The sequence below is a fragment of the Brassica napus genome, chromosome A3 (genome assembly GCF_020379485.1).
Source record: "Brassica napus cultivar Da-Ae chromosome A3, Da-Ae, whole genome shotgun sequence".
Classification (NCBI taxonomy): Eukaryota; Viridiplantae; Streptophyta; class Magnoliopsida; order Brassicales; family Brassicaceae; genus Brassica; species Brassica napus.
In genome coordinates, this window is record NC_063436.1 from 29331663 (window position 1) to 29343486 (window position 11824).

An 11824-nucleotide genomic window follows, 5' to 3' on the forward strand; every position below is an offset into this window, starting at 1 on the left:
AAACAAGTTTTCATCAGTTTTGACTACTCATTTTCGTTGGTTTTTTAATTTTTTTCTTTTTTTTTCTATATTTATCTATTAATATAGGGAAAATAAAGAAAAGTACTAATTATTGTAAAAATAAGGATTGGTAATCTTTGTGTTTATTATGAAACAGTGCGTCTACTATTATATTCGTAGGCTGTCAAGATAAAGCAAATTTTAAATTTGATTATTTGAAATAAATAGGAGATACGTTTTTGGTCAACAGAGTATATACATAAGCATTAATTTTATATCTATGCTAATTAAAATGTATAGAATTATTACAGTGTGTGAATGATATTTTATCTAATTGTACATCATTTTTTTTACAATCTTGATAGCTAACTCATACAATTGTAAACTTATGAATAAATAAATTTAATAATTCAAAGTTAACTATTAAAATAATATGTAAATATTACTGTTGATAAATTTTTGTATTATTTAGGAAAATTAGGTTTCACCATTTTACTATTTCATGTCTATAAACTATAAGACTTTATTACCAATATAATACTTTTATATAAGAACATTTTTTAAAAAAACTTGTCAATAAATAAAATTAATTATTAAAAAATTATTTTTGTAAAATTAAGTCAAGTTCTTAAAAATAATAGACACATTTTAAAATTAAATAAATTACTAATCAAAAATTTAGAGAAAACAAAAAAATACAGAAAATTGTTTAAAAAAAAAAAATCAAAAATCAAAAACCAAAAACCAGAATCTAAACTCACCATTCAAGTTTTTTTAAAAACTAAAAGATACTGCAAAATCAAAAACCAAAAACTAAAAACTAAAATCCAAAAACTAGAAACTAAAAGCTAGAAACCAAAAACCAAAATCTAAAATCTAAGTAAACAATCATCACCTAATAATTATAAACATTGAGAAGCTTATGTATGGTTTAAGGGGCTTAACCAGGCCCATTTTAATATCAACACTATAGCTTCTATTAGGTTTAGTGGGGCTTAAACAGGCTCATTATGATAGAGTTTATTTTTTTTTTGACAACAATAACTAACTACGATAAAAATTCTATCGGCTCGGAAAACCAAGTCAGTGGAGTGAAATCAACATAAAAAACAATAGACATTTCAAGTATTTTGGTGTTTTGAATATATTTTAGCTATTTTAAAATTTTGCTTTTGACTATTTATGTATATTTTCAAGTATTTTATACAACTTAAAAGTATCTTTATATATTTTGGATGTTTTTAATATATATTAAATCTACAAATAAATAATACATTTAGGTATATAAATCTATTTCGGTTACATTCGAGTACCCGAGATACTTCGGTTCTGGTCGGGTTCAACAGTTTCGGTTCTTTAGATACCAAAATTTTGAATCCGTTCGGATATTTAATCAATTTCGGTTCGGATTCGGTACTATTTTTCGGATCGGGTTCGGTTTGGTTCTTCGGATCCGGGTTTTTTGCCCGGCCCTAATAATAACATATTAAATTTTTGTAAAATCATATAAAAATTAATTAAAATCAGATCAATTCGAATATCAACACTTCTAATTTGGTTTAATAGGCTTAAGTAGGCCCATTCAAATATCAACACTGAAGCTTCTAATATAGCTTAGTCGGCTTAACTAGGCCCAGCCCGGTATAAAGAGTGTTGATAAGGGTTTCAGCGTTGCACTCTCCATCGCGTGAAAAAAAAGTTTTCAGTGAGCTATTCATTTGAGCGCTAACTAACCCTTGCGAAGGAGCTACACACCATGTCGTCGGAGCCTGAGAATCCATCGTCATCCACCGCGCCGCCACCTGAGGAATCCGGAGAGAAGATCAGCAAAAAGGCAGCCAAGAAGGAAGCCGCGAAGCTCGAGAAGCTACGCCGCCGTCAGGAGAAAGAAGAAGAAGAAGAAGCCTCACGCAAGACAGCTTCCCTCTCCATCGAGGAAGAGTCGTTCTCCAGAAACTACGGCGACGTCACTCTCAACGAGCTAAAATCCACGGAGGATCCCAAAGCCGGGAAGTGGAGAGAGGCCGTCGAGGGGAATGAGTGGACCGACGTGAGGGAGCTTGTGGAGGCGATGGCGGGGACGGAGGTTCTGATCAGAGGGAGAGTGCACACGTATCGACACGTTTCCAGCAAAAAAGGGTTTCTGATCGTGAGGCAGAAGGGGTGCTTGGTTCAGTGTGTTGTTACTGAGTCGAAGGAGAATCATGTGAGCGTGAACATGGTTAAGTTCGTTAAGCAGCTGAATAGCGAGTCGTTTGTTGATGTGATTGGTTACGTTGTTCTCCCTAAGGATCCTGTGACAGGAACCACGCAGCAGGTTGATTTGGTTTTCACTTTTTGTTTGATCATAACACATTAATACTTGTGTTTTATTGGTAGGTTGAGATTCAAGTGAGGAAAGTGTACTGCGTCAACAGTGCCTTGCAACAGTTGCCACTTTATGTCGAGGACGCTGCACGGAGCGAAGCAGATATTCAGGTAGTATTAATGTGGTGATGATTTGGAGATTAGTTTTAACTGTGGTGGTGTTCATAAGAGTAGTTGTTTCTATGATTGTTGCAGGCTGGGAAGCCTGGTGCCAATCAGGACACCCGTTTGAACTTTAGAGTGATTGATCTCAGAACTGCGACTAATCAAGGAATCTTCAGCATTCAGGGCTGGACTCAAATTGTAAGCCGTCTTTAGGATTTTGATATGCAACATGGAGTATTAATTAAGGCTTTTGTCTATTAGTAATAGATAATGAGTCTTATTAGTGTATGCACGAAGACTAGGATAGGATTGACATTATACAATCAGAAGGGATTTAATTGCTTTCTTCGATGTTGCTTTTAGAGCATCTCCAACCCCACTCTATTTTTCACTCTAAAATAGAGTTTAGAGTAAATAATGCTCCAATGGTACTCTATTTCTCACTCCATAATAGAATGAAAAATAGGTTTACTCTAAATATATAGTAATTTGTTTTTTTTTTGTTCATCACTCTATTTTCTACTCTAAAATAGAGTACCATTGGAGCAAACTCAAACTCTATTATAGAGTTACTCTATTTTAGAGTAAAAAATAGAGTAAGCCTTGGAGATGGTCTTACTGAACTGAAGATATCTAATAAAAATTGTGCAGGGATGGAGAGAGTGCTTACTACGTAAGGGTTTTATTGAAATCCACTCACCGAAACTGTTGGCTGGTAGTAGTGAAGGTGGTTCTGCTGTATTTAGGTTAGACTACAAAGGGCAGCCTGCTTGTCTAGCTCAGTCTCCTCAGCTTCATAAGCAGATGGCAATATGTGCTGACTTTGAACGCGTCTTTGAGGTTGGTGCTGTTTACAGAGCTGAAGACTCGTTCACCCATAGACACCTGTGTGAATTTATTGGTCTTGATGTGGAGATGGCGATTCACAAACACTACTCTGAGGTAAGTCATTGCTGCTAATCTCAAGTATATCTTTTCTGCCACTGGTGCTAATTTTTGTTGGTTGTGCAGATAATGGATCTTGTGGGCGAGTTGTTTCCGTTCATATTCAATAAAATAAACGAGAATTGCCAAAAGGAACTTGAAGCTATTAGGAAGCAATACCCATTTCAGCCCTTGAAGGTAACCATGCAGTATAAGGAAGTACTATTAGGAAGCTGATTTTTTTTTTTTGGTATATTATTTTATTCTGATGATTTGCGCTGAAATTGCAGTTTCTTCCAAAAACATTGAGATTAACCTTTGCAGAAGGGATTCAAATGCTTAAGGTAAGACTAGTCTTTTTTTTGCATTGGACTTGATGAGTTGTTTGAAATGGACTGTAAATAGTTATGTTGAATCATGATGTGTTTACAGGAAGCTGGTGTCGAGGCTGATCCTCTGGGAGATCTAAATACAGAAACAGAGAGAAAACTTGGGCTTCTCGTTCTGGAGAAGTACAATACGGAATTCTACATTCTGCATCGCTATCCTTCGGCGGTTAGGCCATTCTACACTATGCCATGTGCAGACGACCCTAACTACAGCAACTCATTCGATGTCTTCATAAGAGGTTCATCTTTGAGTTCTCTCTTTTATCTTATGTGTTGCCACACATTTTAAAATACTTATATATCAGCGATTTCTGCCCCTAGGTGAGGAGATCATATCAGGAGCTCAACGTGTACATGACCCAGAACTCTTGACGGAACAGGCAAAACGATTTGGGATTGATGTCGAGACTATAAAAATGTACATCGATTCATTCAGGTAATAAACAACGAGCTGACTTAGTTTTGGTTCCTAACTAGTGGTTATCAGAGTTGACGAAGGCTACAAATGATATAATGTTGACAGGTACGGTGCACCACCTCACGGTGGATTCGGAGTGGGACTGGAGCGAGTGGTAATGCTGTTTTGTGGCCTGAACAACATCCGCAAGACATCGCTATTCCCTCGTGACCCTCTAAGGCTCGCTCCTTAATATCTTCTCATCTCAAAGCTAAAGCGTGGATCATTTGCCAGACTGTGCAGATTTTTCTCTCATGAATATGTATGTTTTCTTAGTTTTAATGGATGATGACATTGTCTTTTACCTGATTCTTGCCCTTTAAGTGCAATTGAGACTTGATTTAGTTATGTGATTACTTAACGCTTCATTCGCATTACCGAGTAAAACTTTATTGAAAAAGTAGCATTCATGACACGAGTGAAAACAAACAAAAAAGCATCGAACTTTAACCAACACAATCAAGTTACTAATCAGCAATGACACATGAATCGAGAGAACGAGCCGGATTCTTATTTGGGCCACGAAAATCCGAACCGATAAAGATCCGACCCGACTCGGATTCTAAACAGATAAACCTCTCAGAGAGAGTGGTATAAACCCTTCATCACATATTCTTTACCAGAAATCTCCTCTCCTTCCTCCTCCGCCATTAGCAAAATCTTTCTTCTTCGGATGGAGGATATATGATAAGCAACGGAATCACTCGTGGAAGGAATTGAAACTTTCTGAATCAGTTAGTCTCTGTTCCCAAATGCAGAGAACGCTCTCACTTGCGGCTGCTAAGTCTCCTTCTTCCACTTCTGCTCTGTGTCTTCGCCCTCTCATGGCTAAGGTTTGTGTTTCCTCTGGTGGGATGCTTATCGATTCAAAGTTTTGTTCTTTATGGCTAACTAAATCTTTATACTTTCGTTCTTCTACTTGTGAGAATTTATCACTAGAACTCATGGAGATTCTGTTTTTGTCTGTTGCAGTTGCAGTGCAGGACAATTCAGAACTTCCCATCCTTATCTTCCTCTTCTGTAGCTAAGGTCGATAAAGTCTGTAGAAATGTATCTCAGCTTCAGTTTAAAAGAGAGAACGCAAGTTGTTTTAAGCTAGCTTGCGCACTTCCTTCGATCAGTTCTCTTAGTTATGCAACACAATGGAGCGGTTCAAGCTTAAGTTCTTTAGGAAGTAGTTTCAGAACGTTTCCTTGGAGATATTTTTCTCAAGTCCCTAATACTGGAAATAAGGATAAGATCGTCAAGAAGTTTAATAAGAAGCATGAGGTTTTGGCTTCCTCTGGAGTTGAAGCGGTAGTGACTTCTTCTGAACCGGCTATTGGAGGTGTTAGCAATGGTATCAAGGTGGAATTATCAACTGCAGCTTCACCTCCTGCTAGCAACGGTAAGAAAGTTGAAGATAAATCTTCTTCAACGGTCTTGGTTTCAGAAGAGGTCTCTGTGGAAGAGAGTTTGAAAACTGTTCCCAAGCCAAAAACTTCTGCTTCTGGAAATCGAAAGTCTTCATCTGCTAAGGTATTAAATTTTTAAAATTTTCACCTTTAAGTATTTTACCTGACAGTATAGTTCTCAGAAGGAGGTGGCAAAAGATACCACTGTGGAAGAGGCCAAAAATTCTGCTCCATCAAATCCCAAGTCAACAGAAGCAAGCAATCCCACTGCTAGCAAAGCTAAGCAAGCCTCTCCTGTCAAAACGAAACGGCAGCCAAAGAGCAAGAAAGTGGATGATAAAGCTTCTTCAGCGGTACAAGTTTTGGAGGAGATCTCTGTAGAAGAGAGTTCAAAAATCGTTCCCAAGCCAAAACGTTCTGGTTCTGGAAATCGGAAGTCTTCATCTGCTAAGGTAATGAACTTTCAGAATATTATGGTACATAGCCTTGCTTATGTTATCTAACATTACAGTTTTCAGAAGGAGGTGGCAAAAAGTTCTTCTCCATCAGCAAAAGCAAGTAATACACCAAAACAGAAGCAGGTTCCTCAAGCTACACCCATGCAAAACAGCATAGAGCATCGAGGTCAAAATGCTTCTAAACCACTTTTTCCGCCAAGTGGAAAATCTGTTATTGTCGTTGAGTCAATCACGAAAGCAAAGGTTATTCAGGGTTATCTTGGTGACATGTATGAGGTTTTGCCAAGTTATGGTCATATCAGAGACCTGGCCTCAAGGTCTGGTTCAGTCAGGCCAGATGACGATTTTAGCATGGTTTGGGAGGTTCCATCTTCCGCCTGGACTCATATTAAGAGCATAAAGATGGCATTAAATGGGTACGGTTCCTAATGTTATCGTCTAATTTGATGTCTAGCTATTGAGATATATGCATTCTTCAAGCTATATATGATATGAGCTCATTTCCTATGTTATCGTCTAATTTGATGTCTAGCTATTGAGATATATGCATTCTTCAAGCTATATATGATATGAGCTCATTTCCTATGTTTTTGTTGTTGTTGTTGCGCTTCTCTATCTCATTGTGTTTACTTTATTCCTCAGAGCTGAAAATCTGATTCTTGCATCGGATCCAGATCGTGAAGGAGAGGCAATTGCCTGGCACATCATTGAGATGTTGCAGCAGCAAGGTGCTTTACATGAGAGTATGACAGTAGCAAGGGTTGTTTTTCATGAGATAACTGAGTCAGCCATAAAAACTGCACTTCAATCCCCACGAGAAATTGACGGAGACTTGGTACACGCCTATCTCGCAAGGCGTGCTCTTGATTATCTAATCGGATTTAATATTTCACCACTACTCTGGAGGAAACTTCCGGGTTGCCCGTCAGCTGGGCGAGTCCAGTCTGCTGCTTTGGCTCTTATATGTGATAGAGAAAGTGAAATTGACGGATTTAAACCTCAGGAGTACTGGACTGTTGGGATCAAAGTGCAAGGGAAAGATAGTTCATCCACCGTTTCTGCTCACTTGACCAGTTTAAATTCAAAAAAGTTAAATCAGCTTTCCATCAGCTCTGAAGAAGATGCACAGGACATTGAGCAAAGGATCAGATCAGAAGGTTTTCTAGTGAAGGGAATTAAGAAAAGCACTACACGGAGAAATCCACCAACTCCATATATAACATCAACCCTCCAGCAGGATGCTGCTAACAAATTGCATTTTTCATCAGCATATACCATGAAGGTTGAGAAACTGAAACCTTTTTCTTTTTCGTTTTTATTCACTTTTCATAGAGTGCATAATTCTGATAATAAGTACTTTTCAGCTTGCTCAAAAACTATATGAGGGTGTTCAACTGTCCGATGGTAACTCAGCTGGTCTTATAACATACATGCGGACAGATGGTTTACATGTGAGTAATCTCTATACTTGTGTATTTTGTGCTATGAGCATTCATTTTTGTTTTGATACTGATTCATATTACTATCTGTTACAACTTCATTTCCTAATTTATTTGTTTCATTTTTCGTTTGTTTCTGTTCCCATCAGATAGCTGATGAGGCTATCAAAGATATACAATCCTTGGTGGCAGAAAGGTAAGACATATACATGCATCTGTGAAGTCATTTTACATTAGTTCGTTTGACTTGAGAAAACTTTAGCAGATACTTACTTAATATCTGCAGGTATGGGGAGAATTTTACATCAGATGGTCCTCGTAAATATTTTAAAAAGGTTAAGAACGCTCAGGAGGCCCATGAAGCTATTAGACCTACCAATATACGTAGATTACCATGTAAGTAAATAATTTACCACTCTTTCTTCAGATTATAAGATTGATTTTAGTCATCACCTATAATTTACCATACAGTTTATTGTCATAACTCTCAACATCTTTGTATGCATCTCCAGCAACGATTGCTAGCCTGCTTGATGCGGATTCTCTAAAATTGTATACCTTAATATGGTCACGATCTGTGGCATGTCAGATGGAGCCTGCTTCTGTTGTGCAGGTAATATATGATCTAATTTGTACTTCAAATCCTGCATGTAGTATGTTAGCTAGGTTCTTATTGACTAGCTAGAGAAAAAGGGAAAAGAGAGTATGTAACTGAATTTGCCATCAACTAATATTGAGTGGTTTAAGGTTTAAATGTTTAATATTTTGGAAACCAACATATCTGTCCAATTTATTTCCGACTCTTTTCTTGTTCAGATACAAGTTGATATTGGAAATGCCTCTGAATCAATTATCTTCAGATCATCATGCTCAAAAGTCGGTTTTCTTGGGTACCAGGCAGTTTACGAGGTACGACCTAATTCATATTACCGATGATTCAATAAAGTTTGGCTTTAGATTGCCATTTGCACGTTTATTTTGACGTGTTTTCCTATTTAGATTTTAATTTTGTTTGTTATCAGCTAATGAGGGATCCTTCTTCTATTTGAACATGTGCTTAGAGGTTTTTGTTGGTTTTTGTTGTAGGACCCTGAAACTAAGACAATCAAAACCAAAGACGATGAAAAGAGTAGTGAGCGGGAGGAAACTTTTGAAACTCTCAGTTTGTTGAAGGTATTATTCCTAATATCACAACTTTTTCTTTACCTGTGCTTTGTACAGTGCTTGTCATTTCTTTCTCCTCTTTTCAGGATGGGGATCCGCTACATATTGGTGAAGTGGAGCTCAAGCAGCACCATACTCAGCCCCCACCACGCTATTCCGAAGGGTCACTGGTATGGCATTCTAATTTCCTTTGTCTCAGAAGTATCTAACATCCAATTCCACACTATGTTTTTGAATTAGCGGTCACGGTTAATAAGTTTTCTATAGGGGAAGAGGAAGATATACGGTTGGGAAAATGAGAACTGACACAATTTTTAATACCAAAACTAGTTTATTCTGGAAACTGAATACGTCAGACATGTAATGAATCTGATACTTCACATTTTCTTCTCCAGTAGTTCATTTTGGTTCGCGTTCAGCTAGATAATGCTTTCACTAAAGCTTCTACACAATGTTCTCATTGTTGAAGTTAAGGATTGATCCTAAACAGTTCTCTTTAACAGTAACTCATCTCTGTTTCAGTAAGATGGTAGCTAAGCATGAACTGATAAGGGGTTTCTTTTTGTATGCTTGCTGAATCTGGTGGTTATGCAGAGATATTAGGCATGATACTTTATAATTATAGTGTCGCCAGGTTTTACAGTGCATAATTTGTTATCCATGTTTAAATGTGATTCAGATTAAAAAGCTTGAGGAGCTCGGGATAGGTAGACCATCGACATATGCATCTATATTTAAAGTTCTACAGGTATGTGTGTGCTTGTGTTAAGAAAGTGGTATGTTTTTTTTCTAGTGCTTTTGTTTCTTGCTGGAGGTTAAGAGACTCTAAAGTCATCTGAAACTAGCGATACCACTTTATTTCATATGAGGCATAGACTTGTAGCATTTGACACCCTTTTTTGTTCACAGGACAGAAAGTACCTAACAATAAAGAGCCGAGTATTGTATCCGGAATTCCGTGGAAGGATGGTATTTTCCTCATTAATTAAGCTCACTAATTTGATGATTTAGTAAACTAACGATCGCAACGTTATCTTTCTAACCTCTGTACTATGTTTCCAGGTTTCAGCTTTTCTTACCAACTACTTCACTGAGGTCACAGACTATAGTTTTACTGCTGATATGGAGACTGAGGTTGGTTTTTATTTTTGTTTTTTACTCAGACTCTGTTTTAATTATAGCAATGTCTACATATTTCATAGATAAATATTACTATACTGCAAGATGAAATACTCAATTTTTCTTTCTTGGTTTTTCTTTCAGCTTGACAACGTTTCTGGTGGCGTTACTAATTGGAAAGGTCTCCTAAGAGACTACTGGACACGATTCAGCGCGTATTGTAAACGTGTCGAAAATGTCCAAATCCAACAGGTACGATGAACTCTTAAAGTCCACTTTCTGCAGTTATTTAATTAGATTCTTACATTGTTATTATACATTTTACAGGTGGAGAAAATGTTGGAAAAAAAATACGAGGACTTTTTGTTTTCTTCCCTTCCTGATCCTACCAGAACTTGCCCGAGGTCTGCATACCTTTTTCCCTTACACATAATCTAAGTTAATCAGTTTCAGGATAGAGCATCTGCTTTATAATTTTGAAGAAACCATCCTTTCAAATTGCTAACCCTTTCACTTTCGCACTTCTGCTAGATTGTGCAGTGATTTATAGTTTGAATGAGTGTATGATTGGGTTTCTTTCCATATTTCAGTTGTTCGGAAGGTACCCTAATTTTCAAAGTTAGCAAGTTTGGTACGGGCTATTTCATCGGCTGTGATGGCTACCCTTCGTGCAAGTAAGTTGCAGGCTATTGAATCTATTCTTTACACCTAATCAATGTTATTATCATGGTCACCGATATAATTTGAGCTATGTGGTTCATGTGCAGATTCATTGCCAAAACGCTTTATGGAGAGGATGAAGATGAAGATGATTCTCCAAGGAATACCTGCGTAGAAGAGCCCAAATTGTTGGGTCTTCATCCCAATACCAATGAGAAGGTCTCGCTGCTCTGACCCTGTTCTGTTGACAAGTTCTCTTACAACTTTAATTTGCTGAATCCATTTCCTTGTTCAGGTTATATTAAAGTGCGGCCCCTATGGGTATTATGTACAGCTTGGTGAGGACAAAAAAGGGCACTTACCAAAACGAGCAAATGCAGCCCATGTATGTTGGAGTTTTATCAATTAAACATTATCTATATGTTTCTTTCTCTTACTGAAAACTCCCTTGCAACCTTTCTTTATAGATAAAGGATGTGAGCTCTATTACACTTGAAAGTGCTCTCGAGTTATTACGCTATCCTCTGACACTGGTAATACAGATTTTAAGTTTAACAGTTATTGCTTTTCTGAGTGGGATGTTTTATGTTTTAAAATTTGGGAGTGCTGACGACTTGGTTTGCTGATTTCTGACTAGGGAACCCACCCTGAAGATGGGCAGCCTGTGACCTTGAAGCTTAGTAAATCTGGATTCACTGTTCGACATCGCCGCACAATGGCTACAGTTCCAAAGGTATAGTTATCTACTGTCATCTGATGCATTTGATATAAGTTAGAATTAGAAGAGCATTTATTAGATGATGTTGGTCTTATACTTGATAAGGAAATGAGGTGTGGATCTGCAACGATAATATGATATGATCTATTGCTATCTATGTTATTGCATGAGTTCACATTCAAAGGATTATCGTTTTCATTGTGGATAACTATGTACTTGGCAGAACACTGAACCAAGTGAGGTCACTTTAGAGAAAGCCATGAAACTTTTGTCTGGCAAAAATGTGAGACTGTGTGGCAGACCTAAGAGGATCAAGCCAACAGTAGATGAGGAATCAGAAGGAGATGAAGTTGTGGAGGCGATGTAATCTCTAATCCACAACGTTAAGCTGTTGGGCTAATTTACAATTGGTTCTTGAGTTTTCACGAGTAAAGAAGAGCATTAGCTTTGATGGAGATTATTTTAACATTCTTTTTGGTAAGCAGAATGATAATCGTTATGAAAAAGATTGGATATTTATTGTAAGATTACAGTACATTTGTTAATGGAAAGTTTCATTAGAAGGACTACTGTATTTTTGAATTTGCTTTATGTTAGAGAAGACAGACAAAAGGTTTCGTGACTTCATCT

General features: G+C 37.2%; 2 protein-coding genes across 4 annotated transcripts; both read left to right on the forward strand.

Annotated features, from left to right (window-relative positions):
• Positions 1-1670: 1670 nt before the first annotated feature.
• On the forward strand, positions 1671-4590 carry LOC106452797 (aspartate--tRNA ligase 2, cytoplasmic-like). Its single transcript, XM_013894972.3, has 9 exons — positions 1671-2317; positions 2380-2478; positions 2563-2670; positions 3124-3414; positions 3484-3594; positions 3687-3740; positions 3829-4024; positions 4107-4221; positions 4309-4590. The coding sequence occupies exons 1-9, from the start codon at positions 1757-1759 to the stop codon at positions 4433-4435; spliced, it is 1662 nt and encodes a 553-aa protein (XP_013750426.1). The 5' UTR covers positions 1671-1756; the 3' UTR covers positions 4436-4590.
• Positions 4591-4833: 243 nt separating this feature from the next.
• On the forward strand, positions 4834-11763 carry LOC106454289 (DNA topoisomerase 1-like). Of its 3 annotated transcripts, none has more exons than XM_048765569.1 (23): positions 4834-5075; positions 5215-5760; positions 5819-6088; positions 6155-6510; positions 6737-7376; positions 7459-7545; positions 7683-7729; positions 7820-7929; positions 8046-8146; positions 8350-8442; positions 8620-8706; positions 8784-8867; positions 9377-9445; positions 9607-9666; positions 9760-9831; positions 9961-10068; positions 10144-10220; positions 10407-10490; positions 10584-10695; positions 10772-10861; positions 10944-11009; positions 11114-11209; positions 11418-11763. In XM_048765569.1, exons 1-23 carry the CDS (start codon positions 4995-4997, stop codon positions 11559-11561), a joined length of 3480 nt encoding a protein of 1159 aa, XP_048621526.1. In that variant the 5' UTR covers positions 4834-4994; the 3' UTR covers positions 11562-11763. The 3 variants fall into 3 exon arrangements, with proteins under 3 accessions (XP_048621526.1, XP_048621532.1, XP_048621536.1); XM_048765575.1 differs by having other exon boundaries at positions 5822-6088; XM_048765579.1 differs by lacking the exon at positions 5819-6088.
• The last annotated feature ends 61 nt before the right edge of the window (positions 11764-11824 follow it).